At 60.1% G+C, this 11082-nt stretch overlaps 1 protein-coding gene across 1 annotated transcript; it reads right to left on the bottom strand.

Annotated features, from left to right (window-relative positions):
* Positions 1-1056: 1056 nt before the first annotated feature.
* Positions 1057-2397, bottom strand: LOC138480470 (zonadhesin-like). Its single transcript, XM_069612251.1, has one exon. It carries the CDS (start codon positions 2395-2397, stop codon positions 1057-1059), a length of 1341 nt encoding a protein of 446 aa, XP_069468352.1.
* Positions 2398-11082: the final 8685 nt, after the last annotated feature.

Here is an 11082-nt window from a genome sequence, read left to right on the forward strand (position 1 = left end):
TTGTTCTTGGGGTACATCATGATCTCGTCTTGTCCAGGTTGAGTTTTAGGCTGTTTCTCGTCAGCCAGGGTTCCCTTGTGTGAGGCATCCTCTAAGGTTGGCATCTGCGTCTTGTGATTTTGAAGATGAGTTGGGTGCAGCAGATGAAGGCCATGTCTCTTGAGTAATCCCATATGTGGAGGCATGTGCGTGCGGGAGAGCAGGGCTGTTCAGCATGATCCTGGTGGTACTTCTCAGGTTATCTTGCAGGAGGGAAGTTCGATTCTTTCTGGTCTGTCCATGTGACCTGAGGTCATGAATGTTAATGCAGTGATGTCTAGTTCTGCTTTCTGGAGTCCTTCCATTAGCGGTGGGTAGCTCGCTGTATGGAATTGGTGATGTTTGAGAGCAAGAGGGCTGAGGCCATATTTACATCGGGCCCTATATCACCAGGCGCCCCGGTTCTGACCTTCTCACGCATCTCAATCCTACTTGGAGGTTTTCCAGAAAGTTGATCGACTCAACGCTTGCCAGGATTTGAGCATAAACCTCCTTTTCCAAACATTTTGCAGAGAAGGCTATTATGTTGGAGATCGCCCGTTCGTAGCTTGTAGTAGTCCTCTGAGTTCCCAGTCGTGTTTTTGGGGAGCAGTTCTATGAAGCCCTTCAGAAGTATCCTGGCAGGATTCCTACCACCGGTGATGAGTTCCTGAGTTCCCGCTGGAAGTTGGCTTGTGTTTCTTGCTAGGAGTTTGTAGACGCCGGGAGGCCAGGTGTCGGCTGGAGATCCTGCTTTGTTGCGTTCCTTATCCAGTTTGGGGGACTCCACTTGGGTGAAGGGTTTGAATTGGTGCCGCACTGGTGTGCCGTCTGTCAGATCTTCTAGTTTCTGCTTTGTCTGTGGCTTGCTGGATGCTCTTGACTTTTCTTTGGCCATGTGGTTACCTAGTTTTAGAGAAGGTTTTCTTATATGAGTCTGGCTGATGATTTGGAAAATCTTTTTTCTGCCCTCACTGCCCTTATGATGTGTTCTGCGCAGTTTCGTTTCTGGAATTATTGGACTGCTGCTTTGTAGTGTCACATCTGTCGCTGATGTGCTGCTTTGTTTGATGGTTGCAGCTTTGCCCCGTGACTACTCCAGTTTTTGGTTGAAGGGATGGTTCGGAGGGCATGAGCTCTGTGATCAGGTGGAAGTTCATTTATTTCTCGAACCAGATGTTGAAACCTCCGAGGGCGATTAGTTGCACATGTTGTAATGGTTCGTACAGTGTCTGCACTTGTTCGCACAGTGCCTGCGCTGGTTGGCACAGTGTCCGTGCTGGTTGGCAGAGTGTCTGTTGGCACAGTGCCTGCACTGATTGGCACAGTGTCTGCGCTGGTTGGCACATTGTCCACTCTGGTTGGCCCAGTGTCTGCACTGGTTGGCACAGTGTCTGCGCTGTTTGGCACCGGGTCCGCGCTGGTTGGCACAGTGTCTGTTGGCACAGTGTCTGCACTGGTTGGCACAGTGTCCGCTCTGGTTGGTGCAGTGTCTGCTCTGGTTGGCACAGTGCCTGCGCTGGTTGGCACAGTGTCCGTGCTGGTTGGCAGAGTGTCTGTTGGCACAGTGCCTGCACTGATTGGCACAGTGCCTGCACTGATTGGCACAGTGTCTGCTCTGGTTGGCACAGTGCCTGCGCTGGTTGGCCCAGTGTCTGCACTGGTTGGCACAGTGTCTGCACTGTTTGGCACCGGGTCCGCGCTGGTTGGCACAGTGTCTGCACTGCTTGGCACAGTGTCTGCTCTGGTTGGCACAGTGCCTGCGCTGGTTGGCACAGTGTCCGTGCTGGTTGGCAGAGTGTCTGTTGGCACAGTGCCTGCACTGGTTGGCACAGTGTCTGCGCTGGTTGGCACAGTGTCCGTGCTGGTTGGCACAGTGTCTGCTCTGTTTGGCACAGTGTCTGCGCTGGTTGGCACAGTGTCTGTTGGCACAGTGTCTGCACTGGTTGGCACAGTGTCTGCGCTGGTTGGCACAGTGTTTGCACTGGTTGGCGCAGTGTCTGTTGGCACAGTGTCTGCACTGGTTGGCACAGTGTCTGCTCTGGTTGGCACAATATCTGCACTGGTTGGCACAGTGTCTGTTGACACAGTGTCTGTGCTGGTTGGCACAGTGTCTGTTGGCACAGTGTCTGCACTGGTTGGCACAGTGTCCGCTCTGGTTGGCACAGTGTCTGCTCTGTTTGGCACAGTGTCCGCGCTGGTTGGCACAGTGTCTGTTGGCACAGTGTCTGCACTGGTTGGCACAGTGTCCGCTCTGGTTGGCACAGTGTCTGCACTGGTTGGCACAGTGTCTGTTGGCACAGTCTCTGCACTAGTTGGCACAGTGTCTGTTGGCACAGTGTCTGCACTGGTTGGCACAGTGTCTGCGCTGGTTGCCATAGTGTCCGGGCTGGTTGCCACAGTGTCTGGAAGTCATTCTGTGACAGCAGCTTGAAGGCATTTGGTCAGTATCTTTGGAAGGACTGCCTCGTCTGGCGGTTGAGGTGCAGGTGGGCGAGGAGGGACTGGCAGGCCAGTATATAAGGTACCCTGTGCTGGCATCCATATTTCTGTGACGAAGAGTGTGTGGTTGGCCTCTTGGGTTACACTTTGTATTCTTTGGGACATGCAGTCGTGTGGTCTTATCCCTACCTGATGCAATCTGCTGTTTTGGACCTCTAACACTGGGCAAGCTCTTGGTGCTGAGTGAGTCAGAGTGCATCCTGGGACATGCAATACATGTAGGGGTCTGTTTGTTTGTCAGACCATGTGCACTTTCAGGCATGCACTTTGGTTGGGTTAGCTCTGAGTGAGACAGAGTGCGGTCTGGGGAAGTGCTGTGTAGGGTCCACTGTGCTGATTTAGGCATAGTGCATTTTGGGACATGTAGTCCTGTCTGGTGATCTGCACAGAGTGAACCATAGTACTTTAAAAAAAAAAGCTATTTTTATTGATTTTATTCCAACAAACAACACCAAATAAACTTACAGTGCATGTTATAATATTAATACACATCTATTCATCTGTGTCCACTGTTTCCCTCCCTTCCCACCCCTCCTCCCGAGCCTACTCTCCTTTCGGTTCTGTTTCTTCATCTTGCAGTAGGGATTCCCTGTTTGTAATTTCTGTTGAATCCAGGTTACTTGACCCGTTATGCGTGGGTCCAAATAATTCAGCTATTAGTTGTTTCCATGCTATGAAGGTTCCAGCCTCCCCCCCCCCCCCACCATTGCATGCCTCTTGCCATACTGCAGTTTACGCCTCTGCCCATTTCTGTAGATCCTGCCACCACCCTTCTATTCTTGGTCTGTGGCATGCTTTCCACCCCATTGCAATTTTCCTCTTTGCTAGTACGTACGCCAGGTCTTTCAATTTACTCACGTGCTTGAGATTACGTGGTCTGGGGAACCCTCCTATCAGGCAAGCCCACACTGTATCCACCTCTATTTTAATCCCCTTGTCTTCCATCTTATGTGCTAATTCTCCCGAAAATCTTCCTATCATAGGGCATGAGCAACACATGTGTACCATTCCAGCATTCTCTTCATCACATTTGGGGCCTGATTGTCATCCTACATTTTTTAATTTAGCTATCCTTTTGGGCGTCATATACGCTCTGTGAGTGATATATAGTTGTATCTGTTGTAATCGAGCATTCTAGACACTTTCTTGTGATATCCCTGGGCAAGCTCCCACATCTCGTCCCTCATTGGGGCCCCCACTTCCTCTTCCCAGTCTTGTCTAAATTGTACCACTTCCTTTCCCATTTAGTCATCATCCACTCATATATTCTTGATATTTCATGTCCCCCCTCTGCTATGTCATATATTGTATCTATGGCAGCATCCGGCTCGTCTGGCAGTATTACATCAGATCATGTTTCTTTAATTCGCTGCACTACCCTATAATATGTGATATATTGCCCCACCTGTAACCCTGTTCCCCCACCAACCCCTTGAAGTCCTTTATGCTCCCCTCCCGCCAAATATCACCCATTGTCGCTATCCCCACAGGCCCCCAATACTCCCTAATCATTAGTCTTAGTTGCTTTTCTTTCCCAGCCAGAACGACCAATGGAACCTGCGGGGAACATGGGGGACGGGCTGTCCATCATCTGACAGGCTCTCTGCCATATTTACCACCCAAGGACCATCATTCTCGGGCGTCCCTCCATGTCCAATCTAGGCAACACATAATTTTTTTAGGAAGAAAGAGGTCGACTCCTTAGAAAGCCATTTAGCTACATATTGTAGTTGACTTGCTATGTAGTAAATTTCATAATTTGGTAATTTTATACCCCCCTTCTCGTACGGATTTTGCAACTTCCAAAGGGCCACTGTACGCCTTGTCCCCTGCCAAAGGAATTCTCTGCATATGCTGTTTAATTTGGCAAAGAAATGCCTGGGTATTAAGTATGGGATATTCCCAAAGTAGTGCAGCAGTCTTGGTAGGACCACCATTTTAAGCGGTGCCCCTCGTCCCATCATCGCAAGGGAAGGCTTCACCCAGAACCTCATATTATTTTCGATATTTCGGATAGCTTTCTGAGTGCCATATTGATGTTCTTTTTCCACTGTATGGTATATATCTTTCCCAAGATATCGAAATGTGTTGACCTCCCATGGTATCTGGAGGATCGGTAATTGCTCTAGCGGGATCCCATTATACCTACCCAGTGGAAATATACACGACTTTTTGGGGTTCACTGCTATGCCTGAAAGCTTTGCAAATCACTCCATCACTTCCAGGACATAGTGAAGGTTTTCTTCCGGGTAGCGCAGGTACAACAGCATGGCATCAGCATACAAGGAAATTAGATGCGGTTCCCCTCTTATGGTGATGCCTATTACGTCATACTGCTGCCTCAGGTATATCTCCAGGGGCTCCAGGGCCAAAATATACAGCATGGGGGACCACGGGCATCCTTGCCCAGTGCCTCCACTAAGCTGCCATCTCTCTAATATAACTGCCCCGGTCCTCACTCTAGCAGTGAACCATAGTACTTTATGCCCTGGGTCAGACAGGCTGCATGCTGGGACATTTAATTTACTGTGAGGGGTTTTATACTGAGTGATGCATTCTGGTAGTTGCGCCTGAGTCGGGAAATGTGACCAGGGCGTGGCAGGTGCATTGTGGTACTTGTAGTCATGTTGGGGATGGGTACTGAGTGAGGCATGGTGAACTGGGACGTGTAGTCAGTGCTTTAAGTGGGGTAAGAAATTGAGGGGGCCCTCATTTGGGGGTGTGGCTTGTCAAATGGGCGTGGCCTAAAACTTGAAGGCACGGCTTAAAGAAGAGCATGTAAAAATTAACAGATGTGGTCACGTCTACATAACTAAACGCATACTGCAAAACTGCTGGTACAACCAAAACGTTTGGTCCTGGGTACAACCAAAACGTTTGGTCCTGGGCAAATCATTTAATTGCAGTGTGTCTTTATGCAGCACTTAAAGTCCCGGTGTAGTAAATAGTGACAGAGTGCGATATAATGCTACAGCGTACAGCAGCGCCTCCTCGATGTGAGGTTATGTTGTGAGTCCCCACTTGTGAATGCAAAGTTAAGGAATCATAGAATGCAGTAGTGGCTCGTCATTTCATACTGGAAATGGGACAGGTTGCGTTTTTGATGGCTGTTTGCTCATAGCTTCTAATCCCCGTCCTCTATAGCACATACACCTTTCCAACTGTTCCACATCTCTGGGGCTTGTCCATGGCAGCGACATTAACGTTCCTTGTGTCTTCTACACTCCTCCAGTAGCTCAAAGCACAAGCGCTGCTACATACACATTCCTTGTGATGCCTAATCTGTGTTTGCGGCTACACTGGGGGGGTATTTGCCTTGTTCCTATGGCTGCTGATATGTGCCCGGTATCTACACCACAGCCCATATAATCTCCTTGTGGCTACTACTGTTAACACATGTCCTGTCCCCAGGCTAGAATAGAGTACCATCACCGCGGACTGCTAATGCCACCCTTACATGACACTTTGGGCAGGTGAAAGGGGGTAAGGGAACTTCAAGCACTTTGCCACGCACTTTTAATCGCTGCCAAGGCAGTATATACCAGTGTCCGTGAGTGGCGACTGAAACTAAAGGGGTACTGGCAATCGCAGATTCTAGGCTCACTCATTTTCTTTGCTTCGGTGGGTGCCCCCCATACGTCCATTACCCAGAAGTACTGTCTTCCTGGGCCTCGTGCCCCTGCTGCCTGAGCCTCGTGCCCCTGCTGCCTGAGCCTCGTGCCCCTGAGCTGCCTGAGCCTCGTGCCCCTGCTGCCTGAGCCTCGTGCCCCTGCGGCCTGAGCCTCGTGCCCCTGCTGCCTGAGCCTCGTGCCCCTGCGGCCTGAGCCTCGTGCCCCTGCTGCCTGAGCCTCGTGCCCCTGCGGCCTGAGCCTCGTGCCCCTGCTGCCTGAGCCTCGTGCCCCTGCTGCCTGAGCCTCGTGCCCCTGAGCTGCCTGAGCCTCGTGCCCCTGCTGCCTGAGCCTCGTGCCCCTGCGGCCTGAGCCTCGTGCCCCTGCTGCCTGAGCCTCGTGCCCCTGCGGCCTGAGCCTCGTGCCCCTGCTGCCTGAGCCTCGTGCCCCTGCGGCCTGAGCCTCGTGCCCCTGCTGCCTGAGCCTTGTGCCCCTGAGCGGCCTGAGCCTCGTGCCCCTGCTGCCTGAGCCTCGTGCCCCTGCGGCCTGAGCCTCGTGCCCCTGCGGCCTGAGCCTCGTGCCCCTGCGGCCTGAGCCTCGTGCCCCTATGCTGCCTGAGCCTCGTGTCCCTGAGCGGCCTGAGCCTCGTGCCCCTGCTGCCTGAGCCTCGTGCCCCTGCTGCCTGAGCCTCGTGCCCCTGCGGCCTGAGCCTCGTGCCCCTGCGGCCTGAGCCTCGTGCCCCTGAGCGGCCTGAGCCTCGTGCCCCTGCTGCCGGAGCCTCATGCCCCTGCTGCCTGAGCCTCGTGCCCCTGCGGCCTGAGCCTCGTGCCCCTGAGCGGCCTGAGCCTCGTGCCCCTAAGCGGCCTGAGCCTCGTGCCCCTGCTGCCTGAGCCTCGTGCCCCTGCGGCCTGAGCCTCGTGCCCCTGCGGCCTGAGCCTCGTGCCCCTGCGGCCTGAGCCTCGTGCCCCTATGCTGCCTGAGCCTCGTGCCCCTGAGCGGCCTGAGCCTCGTGCCCCTGCTGCCTGAGCCTCGTGCCCCTGCTGCCTGAGCCTCGTGCCCCTGCGGCCTGAGCCTCGTGCCCCTGCGGCCTGAACCTCGTGCCCCTGAGCGGCCTGAGCCTCGTGCCCCTGCTGCCTGAGCCTCGTGCCCCTGCTGCCTGAGCCTCGTGCCCCTGCGGCCTGAGCCTCGTGCCCCTGCTGCCTGAGCCTCGTGCCCCTGCGGCCTGAGCCTCGTGCCCCTGCTGCCTGAGCCTCGTGCCCCTGCGGCCTGAGCCTCGTGCCCCTACTGCCTGAGCCTCGTGCCCCTGCGGCCTGAGCCTCGTGCCCCTGCGGCCTGAGCCTCGTGCCCCTGCTGCCTGAGCCTCGTGCCCCTGCGGCCTGAGCCTCGTGCCCCTGCTGCCTGAGCCTCGTGCCCCTGCGGCCTGAGCCTCGTGCCCCTGCTGCCTGAGCCTCGTGCCCCTGCTGCCTGAGCCTCGTGCCCCTGAGCTGCCTGAGCCTCGTGCCCCTGCTGCCTGAGCCTCGTGCCCCTGCGGCCTGAGCCTCGTGCCCCTGCTGCCTGAGCCTCGTGCCCCTGCGGCCTGAGCCTCGTGCCCCTGCTGCCTGAGCCTCGTGCCCCTGCGGCCTGAGCCTCGTGCCCCTGCTGCCTGAGCCTCGTGCCCCTGCTGCCTGAGCCTCGTGCCCCTGAGCTGCCTGAGCCTCGTGCCCCTGCTGCCTGAGCCTCGTGCCCCTGCGGCCTGAGCCTCGTGCCCCTGCTGCCTGAGCCTCGTGCCCCTGCGGCCTGAGCCTCGTGCCCCTGCTGCCTGAGCCTCGTGCCCCTGCGGCCTGAGCCTCGTGCCCCTGCTGCCTGAGCCTCGTGCCCCTGCTGCCTGAGCCTCGTGCCCCTGAGCTGCCTGAGCCTCGTGCCCCTGCTGCCTGAGCCTCGTGCCCCTGCGGCCTGAGCCTCGTGCCCCTGCTGCCTGAGCCTCGTGCCCCTGCGGCCTGAGCCTCGTGCCCCTGCTGCCTGAGCCTCGTGCCCCTGCGGCCTGAGCCTCGTGCCCCTGCTGCCTGAGCCTCGTGCCCCTGCGGCCTGAGCCTCGTGCCCCTGCTGCCTGAGCCTCGTGCCCCTGAGCTGCCTGAGCCTCGTGCCCCTGCGGCCTGAGCCTCGTGCCCCTGCTGCCTGAGCCTCGTGCCCCTGCTGCCTGAGCCTCGTGCCCCTGAGCTGCCTGAGCCTCGTGCCCCTGCTGCCTGAGCCTCGTGCCCCTGCGGCCTGAGCCTCGTGCCCCTGCTGCCTGAGCCTCGTGCCCCTGCGGCCTGAGCCTCGTGCCCCTGCTGCCTGAGCCTCGTGCCCCTGCGGCCTGAGCCTCGTGCCCCTGCTGCCTGAGCCTCGTGCCCCTGCTGCCTGAGCCTCGTGCCCCTGAGCTGCCTGAGCCTCGTGCCCCTGCTGCCTGAGCCTCGTGCCCCTGCGGCCTGAGCCTCGTGCCCCTGCTGCCTGAGCCTCGTGCCCCTGAGCTGCCTGAGCCTCGTGCCCCTGCTGCCTGAGCCTCGTGCCCCTGCGGCCTGAGCCTCGTGCCCCAGCTGCCTGAGCCTCGTGCCCCTGCGGCCTGAGCCTCGTGCCCCTGCTGCCTGAGCCTCGTGCCCCTGCGGCCTGAGCCTCGTGCCCCTGCTGCCTGAGCCTCGTGCCCCTGCTGCCTGAGCCTCGTGCCCCTGAGCTGCCTGAGCCTCGTGCCCCTGCTGCCTGAGCCTCGTGCCCCTGCGGCCTGAGCCTCGTGCCCCTGCTGCCTGAGCCTCGTGCCCCTGCGGCCTGAGCCTCGTGCCCCTGCTGCCTGAGCCTCGTGCCCCTGCGGCCTGAGCCTCGTGCCCCTGCTGCCTGAGCCTCGTGCCCCTGCTGCCTGAGCCTCGTGCCCCTGAGCTGCCTGAGCCTCGTGCCCCTGCTGCCTGAGCCTCGTGCCCCTGCGGCCTGAGCCTCGTGCCCCTGCTGCCTGAGCCTCGTGCCCCTGCGGCCTGAGCCTCGTGCCCCTGCTGCCTGAGCCTCGTGCCCCTGCGGCCTGAGCCTCGTGCCCCTGCTGCCTGAGCCTCGTGCCCCTGCGGCCTGAGCCTCGTGCCCCTGCTGCCTGAGCCTCGTGCCCCTGAGCTGCCTGAGCCTCGTGCCCCTGCGGCCTGAGCCTCGTGCCCCTGCTGCCTGAGCCTCGTGCCCCTGCTGCCTGAGCCTCGTGCCCCTGAGCTGCCTGAGCCTCGTGCCCCTGCTGCCTGAGCCTCGTGCCCCTGCGGCCTGAGCCTCGTGCCCCTGCTGCCTGAGCCTCGTGCCCCTGCGGCCTGAGCCTCGTGCCCCTGCTGCCTGAGCCTCGTGCCCCTGCGGCCTGAGCCTCGTGCCCCTGCTGCCTGAGCCTCGTGCCCCTGCTGCCTGAGCCTCGTGCCCCTGCGGCCTGAGCCTCGTGCCCCTGCTGCCTGAGCCTCGTGCCCCTGCGGCCTGAGCCTCGTGCCCCTGCTGCCTGAGCCTCGTGCCCCTGCGGCCTGAGCCTCGTGCCCCTGCTGCCTGAGCCTCGTGCCCCTGCGGCCTGAGCCTCGTGCCCCTGCTGCCTGAGCCTCGTGCCCCTGAGCTGCCTGAGCCTCGTGCCCCTGCGGCCTGAGCCTCGTGCCCCTGCTGCCTGAGCCTCGTGCCCCTGCTGCCTGAGCCTCGTGCCCCTGAGCTGCCTGAGCCTCGTGCCCCTGCGGCCTGAGCCTCGTGCCCCTGCTGCCTGAGCCTCGTGCCCCTGCTGCCTGAGCCTCGTGCCCCTGCTGCCTGAGCCTCATGCCCCTAAACTGCCTGAGCCTCGTGCCCCTGCTGCCTGAGCCTCGTGCCCCTGCTGCCTGAGCCTCATGCCCCTAAACTGCCTGAGCCTCGTGCCCCTGCTGCCTGAGCCTCGTGCCCCTGCTGCCTGAGCCTCGTGCCCCTGCTGCCTGAGCCTCGTGCCCCTGCTGCCTGAGCCTCGTGCCCCTGCTGCCTGAGCCTCGTGCCCTTGCTGCCTGAGCCTCGTGCCCCTGCTGCCTGAGCCTCGTGCCCCTGCTGCCTGAGCCTCGTGCCCCTGCTGCCTGAGCCTCATGCCCCTGCTGCCTGAGCCTCGTGCCAAGGCTGCCTGAGCCTCGTGCCCCTGCTGCCTGAGCCTCGTGCCCCTGCTGCCTGAGCCTCGTGCCCCTGCGGCCTGAGCCTCGTGCCCCTGCGGCCTGAGCCTCGTGCCCCTGCTGCCTGAGCCTCGTGCCCCTGCTGCCTGAGCCTCGTGCCCCTGCTGCCTGAGCCTCGTGCCCCTGCTGCCTGAGCCTCGTGCCCCTGCTGCCTGAGCCTCGTGCCCCTGCTGCCTGAGCCTCGTGCCCCTGCTGCCTGAGCCTCGTGCCCCTGCTGCCTGAGCCTCGTGCCCTTGCTGCCTGAGCCTCGTGCCCCTGCTGCCTGAGCCTCGTGCCCCTATGCTGCCTGAGCCTCATGCCCCTATGCTGCCTGAGCCTCGTGCCCCTGCTGCCTGAGCCTCGTGCCCCTGCTGCCTGAGCCTCGTGCCCCTGCTGCCTGAGCCTCGTGCCCCTGCTGCCTGAGCCTCGTGCCCCTATGCTGCCTGAGCCTCGTGCCCCTGCTGCCTGAGCCTCGTGCCCCTGCTGCCTGAGCCTCGTGCCCCTGCTGCCTGAGCCTCATGCCCCTATGCTGCCTGAGCCTCGTGCCCCTGCTGCCTGAGCCTCGTGCCCCTGCTGCCTGAGCCTCGTGCCCCTGCTGCCTGAGCCTCGTGCCCCTGCGGCCTGAGCCTCGTGCCCCTGCTGCCTGAGCCTCGTGCCCCTGCGGCCTGAGCCTCGTGCCCCTGCTGCCTGAGCCTCGTGCCCCTGCGGCCTGAGCCTCGTGCCCCTGCTGCCTGAGCCTCGTGCCCCTGCGGCCTGAGCCTCGTGCCCCTGCTGCCTGAGCCTCGTGCCCCTGCGGCCTGAGCCTCGTGCCCCTGCTGCCTGAGCCTCGTGCCCCTGAG

This window comes from Ambystoma mexicanum, chromosome 5p (genome assembly GCF_040938575.1).
Source record: "Ambystoma mexicanum isolate Mex_15411 chromosome 5p, UKY_AmexF1_1, whole genome shotgun sequence".
NCBI lineage: Eukaryota > Metazoa > Chordata > Amphibia > Caudata > Ambystomatidae > Ambystoma > Ambystoma mexicanum.

Coding starts and splice junctions, on each gene's coding strand:
- LOC138480470 (XM_069612251.1), bottom strand. CDS start 2,397: ATGGCAACCAGCGCAGACACTGTGCCAACCAGTGCAGACACTGTGCCA.